Below are 16,164 nucleotides of genomic sequence, written 5' to 3' on the forward strand. Positions count from 1 at the left end.
TTTTTAAATCTGTTTTTTTTTTACCCTGTGTCTCTACATATGCTGAGTGCGCAGATGTTTCTTTACTGCAAGTTGTCTTTGTATCCAGAGAGAAAATGTCTTGCTCTGTTTGCCTCTTTGAAGAGACACTGGTGCATGTTACAGTTGTGCTTAGTTGTAGTTGTAGTTATTTTTTTTCCATAGTTATTTCTGTAGTTGTTTTTCTTACATAAAATTTTTGGGGTTTTTTTGTTTGTTTTGTAATGGTGCTTGAGTTTTGTTTTTGTATGGAGAGTTGTACTTACTGCAGTCAGGGCGTGTGAACTTTTGGTTTTCATCGTAACTAATTTTAAGTGTGCTTTTATCTGAAACTGGCTTGAAGTTAATTGGATGATGGGGTTGCTGACTTCATATACACATTTGTTGGTTGAGTACTTAATCTGTTTAAAGCACATCCCATTCTGTCTGCTGATGTTTATAAAAACAGGAAATAAAGAATATTTTCAGAAGGGTTGATCAGTAACGGTCGCTAATATTTTAAATTAACTTTCATGGCAGATAGACGCTGTGGTCTTGCTTCTGCAGCTTGAGTGGTACAGAAGAAATAATGTTCGTGTGTGGCAATGCACATAGAAGCTTCTACTTGAATGGGTTGGAGGGTCAGCCCCAAAACAAGTTGTTTGGTTTGAAGTGAGAGGGACACCAGAGTAGCCTGTGTTGGTGCAGCCCTACCTGTGCACACCAGTGAAATGGCAGTCAGAATGTCATTCCTCAGCTTGCGGATCCTGAAAATTTAGCATTATGTCATTTTACTTAAGAACAGAACAAATATAGGACAGATAATGTCTTAGGCTGGGTCGTTGGCTGAGCTGCGGTGCGAGCAGACAGTTCTGTGTCGTCCCTGTTTATTTTCTAGACCTGGGAATCAACACAATGTCGGTAACCCAGCTCTAAGTCACGTTGACAGGAGTGGTGTGCTGCTAGTCAGGTGCTTCAGCTCCCTGGATGTGAAGCTGGATGAGAGTTTTGTGCCAGGCAATGTTATTCCTCTAGCAACAGGAGAAATCCTCACCTCTCTGTATAGTACCTTTGAATGAGTGAAAGGGGTTTAACCAAGACTAAACTGATTTTTGAAGACACTGTAGTCCACTATCTTTAAATTATCCTATAGGTTTGGGTTTTTTCTACAGTGATCCGAGCTGCTTGCTTCCCTGTGTTAACTTTAAAGGTTTTGCACATCAGAGAACTGAAGACAACTTCCTGACCTTTAATCTCTGAGAAAGGTTTGGCTAATCTGTGGACTTCTTGGTGATACAACATGCTTTACACAGTCATTCATCTTAACTGGCATTTTGCTAACTGAAAGACATTGTGCAGACTTACACACTTCCTTCTTCTTCTCGCATCACGTCTTTTCTCATTTTCCACCTCCTGCTAGCTGAAGTAGGCTAACCACGCTCACTGTTGACATGCTGTCCACACACATGTTCACATGCTGGTCATCATGCAAGCACTGCAGTGTTTTTCTTGTACTAACAGAGTTCGTGTTCACTGCTGCCCTCCTAGCCTAGCATTAAATTACTGCAGATGATTCAGAAAGTTATTCTGTTTCCTGGTTCTGGAGCAGGCTCTAGTTATGAATTGGAATTATATGTTTGGACTAAACCTATTTTTTTTTTCTCCAAGATATAGGCATAATTTTTGGGAAGTTACTCATTTGAAAGGTGTATTACATTTTAAGAAGCCTTTAGTAACTTTTTTTGGCTTTGGAAAGCAATAATTTTTCATTGTTCTCTTTGGGGTTTTTTTTATGATGTATCTGATATTTATTTATGCCACTTTGTCTTGCTTTAGGCAGAATTTCATCTGACACAGTTGTGTTTCTGGTTTTGGATATCTTCTGAATATTAGTTAACACTTCTTGCCTTAGTTCTGTTCAAATTTTGTTTGATCAGTTGGTGTGCTTTTACATTTGAGTGACTGTAATATGGGAACATCTAGAGCTCAAGTACAGTGTCATCTCTGTGTAACAATTGGTATGCATTATTTTTTTCCAGTTTTTCTGTGGAGTCTGGTTTCAAATGTAACTTGAACAGCAATGGTAACAGACTCGGTTTCAAATACATTTGAAGTGCAGTTCTTCCTGTACTAAAAATCTGTAGGAGTTTTGTTCCCCTCGTAGTGCATAGGGAAGGACTGATCATGTTGTGATTCGTGTCACTTTGTCTTGCTCTGTTGGCTTTAGAAAGATCTAAACTAACCCAATTAGAGTAGATGTTCATCTTTAGGTTGCAAAGTTGCAAGCTTTTTCAGTATCTGAATAAAAAATGATGTTTTCCATAGCTGTGCTATTTTTCTGAATAAGCTAGCATCAGCTATACTTCAGACAAGCTATTTGTGTAGAAATGATACTATAGGAGAAAAGGTTAGTGTCTTCTGACTTGCTCTCAGGCCTCAGGTAAAATGTTTTCCTGGAATATATAATAGTAAACAGAATCTGAAAGTAGTCTTAGGTTTGTTTTGTTTATTTGATAAAAACTCATAAAAGGTCCTCTGGTGAAATCTACCTTAATTGGTATGTCTGTGTTAGTTCTGCGGGAGTGAAATCAGTTAGCAGTAGGCTTTTGTATGTAAATGAATAGACACTATTGGGGGACAAAGCTTAAATATTTTCAGGCCAAGTTTTTGTAGGTCTCCTGACTTTAGCTGTATTCTGACTTGACAATGTTCCTAATTACAATTAGACTGGCGTTTAGCGACTAACTGTTGCTTCTTGTCTTTCTGCCCTTGCTAAACTGGTAGCCTGGCAGTCCTTATTTTTCTTCTAACACGCGTATGACTAACCATAGCTTAAGAACATTTATGTATGAAGGCAGGCTAGAAACAGGCAGTCTTATATTCCTTATTTCCCGCTGTTGTCATTGTCTTAGGATAAATGGTGTGTGTGTACCTGATCTGTGAATAAACTGTTTCCTGTATGAAAGAAGTTTTGAAAATACAGTTCCTCCTTCCTTCCTTCCTTTCCCTCCCCTGTCATACCTCTCAGCAACTTTAGTCAGGTCCATAGACATGTTCCAGCAAATGCCAGAGCTCTGCACGAAGGACTATAAATCGTGCACGTAATCCCTACAGTAGATTAGTGCTCAGGTTAGCTGAGTGAATTTGCAACGTTATGGTTACAAGGGATTTAAGGGCATTATCTTTCCTGTGCAAACAGCATATGAAAGTTCTTCAGGGATTTTCCCGTATAGTGCTGGGTTGCTAAAGACATATTGCAGAATACCATTTCCAGAGCAAAAGTAAGAGTTTCTGGTTTGTGAATTTTTTTCTAAATAGGCATGCATTTTATGTACAGAGTAAATAAAAATTAATTAAGTTTAAAAATATATTTATAGGAGTCTGGTCCATGGATATTTTTTTTTTATTTTATTCCTTGGTAAATTTATTGGTATGTTTGATTCCATACTTACTTACATTGGGGAGGAAAAAAAAAAAAGAAAAACCAAAATAAACCAGCCAAAAAACCCCCCCAAAACAAAACAAATCCCAAACAAACCACGCACCCTTCCAAACCGTAGAAGTTTATTGGGATGCAAATAGAAGAACGCATCTGAGTTTTTCAGCTGTTGTGTGTGGTGGTTCCTGCCCAGGTCGGAGGAAAGCTTGCCTAGAGCCCCACAAACATCAGGTGCTTGCCTGGTGCTGCTCTTCCGTTACGTGGGGAGTAAAGGGAAAAAGAACCTTTGCCTAAACACATCCCCACTGTCCCTCACTGGCTGTGGCAGCTGCTCTTGTTATTACCTATTGCTGTCTGACCGTGATGGGTGGGTAGGAGAGCTGGTTTGCAGGGTCTGCATAGGGTGAAAGGTTGACTGAAGAGGTGAGGAAGAGTTTGTGGGACATTCTCAGTGCAGCAGTGGTCCTTACCAGGTAATGGTCAGGCTTCCATCCACTGGGCAAACAGGCTTTGTCTGTATTATTGTGTATTTACGTATAACTGCAAACAGCATGCATACATAAATGTTCTCTATTATTTTTCTTTTGGATTTGACTGTCCAGTATCTTGCTGTAATGAAATGCTATAAACTCATATTCAGGAATACATGCGTTTTGTAGTATATGATACTTGAAGTTCAGTAAAAGATTTCCTACTAATTGTGAGATTGTTGTCATGCATGAGTGCAGAAAGCCATGCTGATTAAAAATTGCTAGATAGAAAGCAGAAGAGCTCCTAATCTCAGAAATATTTTACACTGGAATAACTTCTATCCATTGCCTGTGAAGTCAGGTATGCTCCTCTTATGGTTTCTAAATTTCAAAATTGTTTTTAAGTTACATGAAATACTTTTTATGCTTAAAACTGTTAAATTTTGAATTAAAGTATGTAAAGATCTAGAAGTAGAGTGCCCCATCCAGTGCCATTAGGAAGCTGACATCTTTCCACAAGCTGTTGAGAATTCCACTGCAAGCCATGCAGGCAGGAGAGTATCATGTTGGATCTGACAGCTGTTGCAAGAAGAAATGGTATGTCTCTTCTAGGTTTGGCCATAATAATTTGGGGGGGGGGGGAATGTCAGATTAGTAGGGAAAGAAGAAACATTTCCTTTTGCAAACAGTCTTACAAGACGATTACAATTTCTTTGAAGCTACTTACAAATTCTTGTTTTACAATTCTGGTAGAGAAAGTCCAGGCAAGATGGATTTGCAGAATAAACAGCTGATGGGTAGTGAAAGATGCATGATAACAATTTTGTTTTGTTCAGTTCATTTTCTCAAGTGTTGTGTGTATTCTGTTTTTGAAACCTACAGTGCATACATTCCTTGTTTTGAGTGGATGCTTTCTATTATTTACAGTAGTGTATAATTATACACAGACTCTGAAAAATATAGAAGTGTCAAGGAGTCTATTTTTAGGCTGTTTGTGATTATGATCTAATGTGCCAACACTTAGCCAAGCTATGAGCAAGAAAATCTTAGAGGGAAACAATGCTACCGACCTCATGCATAGCTTGGTACCAAAGAAGGATCATCTGTACCAGGACAGGGCGTTCTGCTGTTTTCTTCCCCTCTGTCCACTTAGTTTCCTATGTTCTAGACAGACAGGATGAATTGGTGAGGTAGAGCACACAGTTGCTGGACTGGAACAAATTGTTTATTTTCCATTGTTTGTAATCATGGATGACTTACTATGCTTGTTTCTTTTAATATTTTTTTTTTAACTGGGATTTTCCATTTATACTCCACTGAGAATCAGTGTTGCTCACTATTGCAAAGGCTGCCTTCCAAGTTAAGTTTCTGCTCTGCATAAGGTAGTCCCAGGGACCAGTTGTGTATCCCTTTACCAGAAATAGGTAGCACATGTCTGTGCAAACAGTCCCACTGACCATATGTTGGTGTTCTTCCTCCCCTCACGTGGGAGTCGTTCTGGAATAAAACAGTAAAAACCTACTTGCCCACTTCTGCGCCTTGTCTTTCATGGCCAAAACGCTATTGATACTCATTAATCCTTAAGAATGAAGTGGCACCTGAAAAAGAGCAAGCAAAGCTGAAACAAATGCAGTGCTCAGTCAGTTTACAGCAGTGACATATACTCAGACCAAAACATTCCCATGCGAAAGATACGCAATAGCTAAGATGAGGTGCTGAATGTTTTCTGAGGTACTATGTCTGAATCTTCAGTTTATCTGCATTATAACATTATCTGTAGTGATAAACTTGGGTTTGCCATAGTGTTTCACCTCCTTTCCCTATGCTTCTAGCAGCGTGTTTTGTACCCTGCCTTGTGTTTCCTTACCTTAAATACATCTTTCAGTGTCTTGAGACAAGGATGTGTTTTTCTGTCTCTGGCAAGCCACTGGCTGTATCCTTCTCCTGTTAATAAGACTTCCCCCACCCCCACCCCACCCCCGGTTAGAGGTCAATCTGAAGTGCAGGAAAGAATGATTGTGATAACAGGAGGAAACAGGAAGAATCATGCTTTCTTTTTCAATCTGTTTTTTATTATTGTTTTAATGTAAAACATTGTTTCAATTAAATGCTGACCTGTGCAGTGGTGTGTGCGTGCACATACTGAAATGAATTCAGGCTTTGTTTGGAAAGCTGTGACCTCTTTATTCCTGTTCTGGATCAAGGCTGTTGCGTTTCAAACCCACTGCTGAGGACTGAAATTTCATTTGTACTCCTAGTAGTGCTGGCAGTAATGATCCTTAAGAGTGGTATTCTCCTTGGGCATTTTTATGTGCTGTTCTCTCTCAATTGTTAAAATAAGTCTGTTTTTAAAAATTCCTCATGTCATGAAAAAAAGATAACCACGACATGGTTAAAATATATGAAATGAGCACTGGGCTAAACTGGTACCTGATGTAGTAGATAAGTGTAGAAATGAACAGTTCTTTATCAGTTACTTGCTGTCTCTATGACTTAATTTCATGCCAAGTTATTTATTCTTTCATATATTTTTTAAAGTGGGTGTGCCGTGTGAATTGACATTACAAAAAAGAAAATGTAGGACTCAACCCCCATACCTGCTCCCACCCCCCAAAATGTTAACTGCAATGACACTAGAATAAGTTGTTGAGTTTGTTATTTGCTTGGATGTAAATTTTTAATCTCTGTCTCTCTGTGTGTGTGTGTGTGTGAATCTATGTTGTCTTGCTTAAGTTTTTTGTTTGCTTAAAATGAACTGTTTCAGAGGAAGGAAGAAGTGGGGGAGGAATAACGTGAAAATTGTCTGCGTTGTTAAAATGAGTCACTTATATTTTATACCTGTCCTCTGGTGACCAGATTTTCATTTTCTCCTTGGCCTCATGGAATGTTTTTATTTATATATCTTATTAGTTCTGGATGTTCTGTGCAAGGGGAAACCTGAATTACAAACTTTTTTTTCTTCCCTTTTTTTTTTTTTTTTTTTTTTTTCCTCCATTATTATATTAAGAGCCTGGGTATTGAATGCAGGTGCTCAGACTCTGCCATAATTGGCAGTTTATGGAGAGACACCAGCTGTACTGCTTCACAGGGGAGATATAATATCTCTTCACACATTGTATATATTGTAGGAAATACAGAATTCCTGTCATTGTCAGAAACTTTGCATGTCTGCATCTACCAGTACCTCTGTAGAAAAAAAGACAACAATCCGCTGAAAGTTAAAACTATGTCTATTTTCAGAAATGGCTTATCCCTTTTATTGCCCTTTCATGTAGCACTAATTGATGTTTTGTTTGTTTAAATATAGAAAAGATTTAACAAATACGTGTCTTTTCATGATCATGCAAGGTGAACTGGTGTCATACTAACTGCCTTATTTTCTTTGTAACACACAACAGCAGATACTACATATCTGCATATGTGTATACCTGTATATAAGATTATACTCATCGTCAGGTAATAATATATTAAATGACATATTTAACAGTTTAAGTTCACAGAACAGGATTGGAAATGGAAGCAGTAGAACTCAATATTAGACATTAAAAAGCATAATTATGGAGTGGGAAAACAGAGTGATACTTCTGGGCATCTTACACAACGGGGACCATAGTTGTTCTCTCTGGGGAATGCCTGGGAGCCGCAGAGTTACTTGGTCCTGCCTGAGGAGTATTGATATATTGATGTGTGAGTGGGTGGGACTTGTGTGGCTTTTGAGGGATTGAATTATAGGGTGAAGCTAGGAATTAGTGTCAAGATTTATAGGTATTGTATGTGAGTGATTTGGCCAAACAAAGGAGAAGGTAAAAGCTATGCCTGCATTTGAAAAGTGTGATAGCTGAAGGGAGTGAAGAGCTATTGAGTGTTCCAGGGAATGTTTGTTGCAAATACATGGTTTTTTCTTTATCTGGCATCTTACTAGGTAGCAAAATAGGGTTCCAATGAAAGAAAAAGAAATCTCATCAGTTTGTTTTTAAGAGCAGCTTGGAAAACACAGCCCTAATAATAGGGGAATGGAGAAGGTTGTGGATTTCTTATGTGAGCTGATTTAATATTTAATATGAGTTATCCCTCTTCCTCTGTGGTTTCAAAACGTGTGTGGATCGATGTATGGACATTTGAAGGTTTTGCCGTCTTGGCTTCATCTCCAGGAACACGGGCAAGGCTGTTTGATTCTGTCTTGTGGAACAGATTTAGTTTATATTCTTTCTGTGGTCATTAAATCCCCTTTCTCTCGCTCTCTCATCAGAAGTGTCTTGCGTGTTCTTTGACCTAGTGAAGGCCCAGCGCTGAGACAGTCTTCTGAACATCGTTTCCTTTCTGGTGCTGCTGTGTGTGTTGTACAATTTATGTTTGTGAGAACCATGAGGAAATCTACACATTTTCATGGGGGTTTTTTTTGTTTTTAATAGGTTTGTATGCATTGCGGAGAGCAGTGGGGAAAAGACCTAACCTAATAGACAACGAGGTGGCTGGGTCAGTGATGATTGCTTTCAATGACTTCCTGCAAGGGATGAATGATGTCAGGCCCAGTGCCATGAGGGAGGTGGCAGTTGATGTGCCAAAAGTAAGTTATTTTTTACAATAAACTAGCAACATTGTTAGAGCTATGTTAAGAGTTGCAGTTAGGCATTGAAGTGCCCTACCAAGAGAGGAATTTTGTGAAGTGGAAGCCTTAAGTTACTAATAAATGTTGTGCATCATCTTTTTATTGGCGTATTTGTTTAATTATAATTTTGAAGAGCCATTTACAGAAGCTTAAGTTCCTAATGCTTTAGGAAGAGTTGGTAGTGCAGGAGCATATCTCCTGATCTGTAGTTTTACTTTTTGAGTGGGTTAGTGGAATAAAAATCTTAAGGTGTCTGCTCAAAGCAGCCCCTGAACAGCTGTGAAAGCTGGTGCCTTTTGTAAGCAGACAGACCTAAGTAGAAACCAACTGTTAGCATTTGTAACCAAAGTATGTTGAAACAAAGCTGTGAAGAGATTGATTGCTGTGGTTTTATGTAGAGCAGTTGACTAATTCTACATGCAGTTCATACTGCTGTGACCTGAATGTCTTCAGTGGCATTACGTGGTTTTATCTTAGTGTAGAATTAGATACTGTAGGTAGGTTATCACTGCCAAGCCATTACCTGCCAGGGACTGTCATTATATGAACAGTTCTGACAGTGCCAGGTTCATCTTTACACTGCTCACTGCCCTCTCAGTGTATTCATAGTCATTCAGTGGCAGACACAACATAAATTGGACTGGGGAACTGGTTTGGTTTAAGAAAATGCTGATCTGGCTTAAGAAGATTCAGCAAAAGAAAATGTATTTAATCTTACTAAATCTTGACTCTGCGAGCAGTTGTGCTGGTGTTTCTCAGCAGCTCCCCAAGCCCTAGAAGAAAACATTTATGTCTCATTGCATGAAGATGAGTCATCTGGGAGTTAGATTGCACAACTGTAGACCCTTATTCCCAAACTATAGGAATGGGAAATAAAATCTGCGAACAGGACGCTGCACACAGCCAGTTCGGATATCACACTTGGCTTGTTAAGAGTCCATGCTGTGCAGTGAAGTGGTGGGTGGAAATGCCTTTGCTGGCCCCAGACAGCTTTTCCTAGAAATGGTGTAGTTGCATCAATATCCGCAAGGGCTAAGTAGTTCCACTGAGAACTAGAGTTACTAATTCTTTCGTTGTTTATTGTGCTACTGGCTCTTGGGCTCACATCACTGTGACTATGCTGTGCCTTTCAGACACACCAGCCCATCTGGAGCCAGGTGGAATGCTGCTAAACAGCACAATAAAGACTGATAGAAGCAAGGTTTCAGGTAGTGCAGGAGATCTGTTCTGAATCCAAGTCAACCTACTACTTGGGCATCTGTTGTCTGCTAAACCATCCTGCCAGTGGCTTCACAGAATCGTCAGGGTTGGAAGGGACCTCTGGAGATCATCTAGTCCAACCCCTGCTAAAGCAGGGTCTCCTAAAAGAGGTGGCACAGAATTGTGTCCAGGAAGGTTTTCTCCAGAGAAGGAGACTCCACAACCTCTCTGGGCAGCCTCTTCCAGTGCTCTGTCACCCTCAGGGTAAAGAAGATCTTCCTCGTATGCAGTTGGAACTTCCTGAGCAGCAGTTTGTGCCCGTTCTCCTTGTCCTGTTGCTGGGCACCACTGAAAAGAGCCTGGCCCTGTCCTCCTGACACTCACCCTTTAAGATATTTGTAGACATTGTTAAGATCCTCTCCAGGTGAAGCAGGCCCAGCTGTCTCAGCCTTTCCTCATAAGGGAGATGCTGCAGTCCCCTCATCGTCTTTGTAGCCCTCCGCTGGACCCTTTCCATTAGTTCCCTGTCTCTCTTGAACTGGGGAACCCAGAACTGGACACAATTCTTCCTTGATTGTTACTTGTTTTTATTAGTTAAACAGTAGCTGGGTCACTGGCATACTGCTGAAATTCATTCCTTTATTGAAGGGAAGATAATGACACAGTGCAGATTCCTTTGGACCTACATTTTTACAAAATAATGCATATTCTGTGAAGTTATAGGGTGAATTTCAGTTTATCTCCCTGGGCTGAGTGGAATCTAAAGTACTGGATGCAACAGATTTTGTGTCCGTGCACATCATCTACCAAAGGAGGTGCTGGCATTTAGTTTAACCCTTATTTTAGGGTGCAGAGCTACTAGCTTACAAAATGAAGGTACCTGTGCATACTCAGAAGCAGTCTGAATAGCTGGAGGTACTGAACAGCTGTCCATGAAAGTCACAGTAGTGTAAATCCAGCACTGTTGTACCGCTACCGTACCCCTCAAGGCTAATTACTCCATTACCATTTGTATTTATGTTGGGGAAGTGCTGTAAGTCAGCTCAAGTCCATGGGTTAGTTGAAGGAGTTTGGTTATGCTGTGGCTAGGTGGCCAGGATGGCAGTGCAGGGGAAGCAATCCACGGGAATCCATACTGAAGCTCCCTGGTTAAGGTTGCTTGCTGGGGGCTTGGGATGTGATGCAGGAACACTTACAAACATCTGAAACTCATTCCTGTACTTCAGTGTGGTGTAGCTATTTTAAAAACATTTACCACTGTAATTACCACTGCATTACCACTGCAAAAAGAAATAAAAAAAAAATATCTGTTGTTATTAAACTCAGGTTAGTGTAATTTGCTCTTTATTGTCAAATAAGTATATCTTATTCTCACCTGATTGTTAGTGTCTTGAGTGCCAGTCACTTAGCACTTAATCTACTGTTACCCAGACAGTTTACATGGTTGATTTGTTGTTTGGAACACAGATTGTAGCAGAAAATGTAATGCAGATTCTAATTCCTTGGATAGCTTTTTTTTAAGAGGAGTATGCAACGTTTTGTGTTGCATGCTTCTGGTAATGATTTCTTGATATGGTAATTAATTTTACAGACTTATTTTTGCTTCTCTGATTGAAGTTGTGTTTTTAACTGCTGTGTTTGAAGTTGTGTGTTTGTGCTAACGTTTGCAATTATTTGGATGCTGAAGTACTTGTTTTCAGTAGAAAACAGGTATCCAGGAAGCTAAATGACTACAACTGCAGAACCATTAATTAGTTGCATCATCTTATGTTGACGATGCTGTGTCCTAGAATGCTTTGCTGTTTAATATTGTTATGCTTACTGCTGTGGGAAACCATAAAGTTACTTGCTTGTCGTAGAACTGATGCTAATAGTAGTAATTTCTATAAATTCTTCCTCTTTACTAATTTATCCTTCATTTCACTCCAGCGCTTTCAGTCCATGGACTTGGGCCGCTTACCCATTCAGCATTTTACTTAATTGGCTGTTGGTCATGGTGTACTGTTACTTATGGGCTCTGCAGTAATTTATACCAACAGAAACTGCCTTACCCTGACAGCTTTTCTTGTATTCTTATCAAAATGTAAAAATTATAGCTGGTTGTGCAGGAAACAAAAAAAGAAACAGAAAGCCTGAACCAGATGGGAGTCCAGCCTTCTTGAAGATACCTAAAACAAAACACAACACAACAAGTTTTTCCTGGCTAATGTATCTTTTTACAATCATCCTGTATTAATTAATCTCCAGATCCTTTCGGTCTGTAAGGATAGGCTTTCCTTCCCCTGCTCTCCTTACCCCAGAAGCTATCCAGCTAGATAGTTAATTGTGTATAACTTTGTTGGAGAATCAGGGGTTACATTCCTTTATGTTTTGAAGTCTGACCTTAACATTGTTTGTCATCTAAAAAATCCTTGCTAAAAATAACTTCAAACACTAAATGGTCAGCTATGAGATTTTTTCCATGGAGAAGTCAGAAGTCTGAGCTACCTTAATAATATCAGCTTTTTTGCTCTTTATTGCAGGTATATTACTCACTTGGCAGCCCCCTTAGTATGGACGGAGCTTTTGAGCTATGCAGTTAGTTACAAGTAAAACCACTGATGTACATAGTGAATTAAACGGAGACTTTTCTGATTTTTAACTTTCTGATTTTCAGATTATTTTTTTCATATTTCATTGCTTTGCAGTAGCTATGTGTCAACTGAATGAGAAGAATTCTAAATAAAGCCACAAGTAAATTAATTTTGTTAAAGGGCTTCTTCCCTTATAGTCATGACACCTTTGCCATTTATGCGCTGTGGCTTTTTTGAAGATAGTATCACTTCTGATACTTAATGAAAATAAATACTTGTTTTACCATGAAGTCCAAATTGTTTCATCAACACAGAGCTTGTTCTCTGAAATCTGTGGAACTTTGAGTAGGCTATAAAGAAAGCTTAGTTTTCAAATCAGTCTTTGCTTTTTAGGTCCCAGAATTGAATGCTAGTTACTTGGCTGTTCAGAAAAGCAGTAGGCTAAACTGCTCTGTTGCAGGCTTTTGTCATATTTAAAACCTGGGAAAAACTCGTTACATGTGTATGTGGGGTAGTAGCTAAAGAACAGGTATTAGAAGTGACCTGTTCGGGTGGCCTCGAGCAAGTCACTTGTTGGTGTCTGAGGTTATTTGGTAACCTTGATAAATGCTTTGTAGTCTGCTTGTGAAAAGTGCTGTGTGACAAGCTAGCTATTAGGGTTTTTTGTTGTTGACATAACTTGAGCTCTTTCTGTTCCAAGGATATTCAAAATTACTTGGAAATTTTGTGGGGAAAACAGCCAAAATGAAGTGAATTTGGGGTGGTAGACTGAAGGAGAGGTGGTGTGCAGGAGGAGCCACTGGAGGCAGAGGTGCCACCATATGCTTTTTTTGTGTTCCTGCTTTCTGCATTCTTTTGTCCTTCCACTTGTGCCTAGATTGCAGTGAGTGTTGTTTGTGACCAAGGCAAACACAAAATACTTGCTGCCTGGTTCCACGTAGCATCTTGGTTTCGGCTTTTACAGAACCTTTCTTGAACTTTGCTATGTGTTACAACCTTTTTAGAAGGCTGCTTTTTCTGCAGCAGGGATTTAGGGAAGAGGTGATGCACGTTATAAATCAGGAAGTTAATATTTCAGTTCTTTTGAGAGTTGCACTGTAGTTGCTGTTCCTCCCTCTCCTATGGGTCTTCCTGAAATTTTTGTATAGTGTTACGGGTTTTGCTTGCTTGTTTCACTCCCTTTACTGTAATTCAACACTCAGATTTGCGTCTTTGCAGCCAAAAGGTTCTGGATGAGACATCCTTTGCATGTCTGCTTTATTTCTTTATTGCTGCTGCTTAACAATCTCTGGGGAGTTGCTGCTCTGCGTCGCATTCTAAGCTCTGTTGACCTGGGGAGAGCTAAAGATTACAGCAGTAATAAAATCTTGGTGTCTTACACACTGTAGCAGAGCACTGTCTTTGTATGTGTAGGCTTAGCCCCAAGGCTAGCCTTTAAAACCATTTCCACAGTGACAGGGTATCACACTCCATCACTTATGTGGCAAGACCTTTCCTTTGAGTTCGTGTGCAGGTGAAAGATGGAGCTAGCTGTCCGAATGTGCACAGTAAAATTTGTGTTCTTTGCAGTGGGGAAGTTACCAAGGATTTGTGTGCAAAAACAATCCACCTAGTTCTTCCAAGCTTATATGAATCTAGAAGAGTTCTTACTTTTTGAGTGTTTTATTTTTGGTGACCGACCCCCACCCCCTCTTTATCTCTATATCCATTTGAAATGAGGAAGCCCACTGCCGTGTTTTGTTTAAGACTTGACCAGAATGTGAAGATAGTGTTTTATTAGCTATTTTTGCCTTTAATAACATTGTTGCTTGAATTCCACACCTTGTATTATAGAAATCCTAAAAAAGTTAACTAAATTTTTGACTGGTTAATTGTTTTCTTTTTAAACTCCTAACAGGCAGATTCACATTTAGTAGCCCTGTTGGAATGTCGTGACCTAGTTGTCTCCCTTTCTTCCCTTTCCTGATTTTAAATGTAAGCAAAATCAGAATAAATCTACAGATTACTAAAAAAACCCTTCATGTAAGGTGGCCCTCCTTCAGCTTCTCTGTATAATTACATCACTTGTGTTGATGTTAAATGACATGTAGTGGGTCTGAAAAATCATTTGAATAATGCCTCAGAAGAGTTGTGCAATAGTCTGAATATTTGCAGGAAGGTAAAAGTAACGCTGAGGTGGTTTTTCCTTGGCTTATTGTATGTGTGCAAAGTACCACTAATGGATTGTGTCTTCTCTTGCTGAAAGTTATAGGGAATTCCTGATGGCTTAATTAAGAAGTTCTTGTTCACATTTGTCAAAATCATTGTCTATATAGAAAGATGTGATGAAAGGAGTGACTAGTCCATGCTTTACCACATATGAGTAAGAACTGATACTGAGAAATTAGAATAAGCTTATGTTATATGTCTTCTTCCCTAAGAAAAAGTTAAATGTGCCAAGTTTCAGTTCTGTGCAGTTTACAGAGCTGCTAGGTAGAATTAAAGGTTGTAGGGATAGCTAATGCATGATTTTTAAAGCAGATGTAAAACACTGACACTGTTTCGGATTTGTCTCAGAAACATCAGCCTTTAGAATAAGGGAAGACTGGGACTAACGGTCCTGAGTTTAATTATGTTACTCAGGCATGAAATGTGAATGAAAAGGGGTGGTTTGCATGCATGTGGCAAGATGCAAGTGAGGTATCTGACACATCTTCACTTTTTATGAACTTGTATGTTTGCTTCATTGTAATTAAAAATCTGCATGTGGATTTCTGTGTTTTATTGTGAAAATTCAGGAAGGGAGAATTCTTCCTGATCTTTAAGCGCTTATCCGGCAAGGAGATGTCCAATTATTCCCTCTAAAGGGAAGAGAGAGAAACTGGGTGTGAGACCTCCTGTCTGACTTCTGAAGGAGAGTTTGCACTATAGCTGAATTTCTCTGTGAAGTCTTTCTCCCTCTTTTGACTGTGGTGGTAGCCCAAGATACCCAGCTCAGTCGGGTGCTAGGAATTCATGCTCTTGTTTCCCTCTTCCTTTCCACAGTGTTGTGGAGTTTCTCCCTTTACTGTTTTTGTTGAACTCATACACTTTCTTTTTCTTCTGATCCAGTTTGTGCAGTTCGTCTTGCTTGTGGCATGAAGCAGCGCTTCAGAAGGGAATATTGGCAGGCTGCAGACGTTGGCTTACACGTTACCAGAAGTGGCATGCTGCTTCGGTAATGCCCCTGCTAAAATCCTTTCCCCGCCGTGCCACTGGGATACTCTGCTGTGTCTGATTCAGTCTTCACTTTGCTCTGACCTTTACTGAACTTTTTTCTGGTTTTCTTTTTTTCAATAAGGGAATCCTGCCTTTGGTAGATCCCCCTGCTCTCTCAGATCCTTCTTAGTAGGCAGTAGTGATCAGCTCTACATATTTCATGCTTCTCCAGGCCTATAAAGTTATTATTAAAGAACTGGAAGCTGTTGGTCACTAAGAAAAAGAAAGAGTCGGGGTGTTTTTTTTCTGGAGTTCCTGTAACATATTCCTGGTGTGAGAGAGATAATGTTCTATAGACAGCAGACTGGCAGCTCCTTACCTGCCAGTTAGCCTTTAAACTCAGAGTATTTCTGAGGTGTTGCCCCATGCATATTGATCTTTGCTGTTTGCTCTCTGCTGTCTTTGTAATTTTCTTCTATGTCCAAGACTGACAATCAAGGGGAAGTTTTATTTGGTTTGCAGTTAGCTTGGTCTTATGCGAAAGTGCTTGCACCACATCCAAATGCTCTTTTCTTCCACTTCAATAGTAGACCAAATTGCCTCTTTCAGGGACTATCTACTTTTAGTTTCCGCTCTGTGTACGGGTATCAGGAAAACAGCAATACGGACAAGTCAGGAGTGACGCCAGTTTTCAAGTCA

General features: G+C 39.6%; 1 protein-coding gene across 5 annotated transcripts in view; it reads left to right on the forward strand.

The window, feature by feature from the left end:
* The window catches only part of AFG2A (AFG2 AAA ATPase homolog A), a 208,668-nt gene that overhangs the window by 19,270 nt on the left and 173,234 nt on the right, over positions 1 to 16,164 (forward strand). For all 5 annotated transcript variants that reach the window (XR_008730645.1, XM_055700731.1, XM_055700734.1 and 2 more), the window contains exon 10: positions 8,319 to 8,473. Coding sequence is in view for 4 of the 5 variants with exons in the window: in XM_055700731.1 (XP_055556706.1) it covers positions 8,319 to 8,473 (155 nt within the window). In the remaining variant the exon portion in view is untranslated. The remainder of the gene's footprint in view (positions 1 to 8,318; positions 8,474 to 16,164) is intronic.

Source organism: Falco cherrug, chromosome 1 (assembly GCF_023634085.1).
Source record: "Falco cherrug isolate bFalChe1 chromosome 1, bFalChe1.pri, whole genome shotgun sequence".
Classification (NCBI taxonomy): Eukaryota; Metazoa; Chordata; class Aves; order Falconiformes; family Falconidae; genus Falco; species Falco cherrug.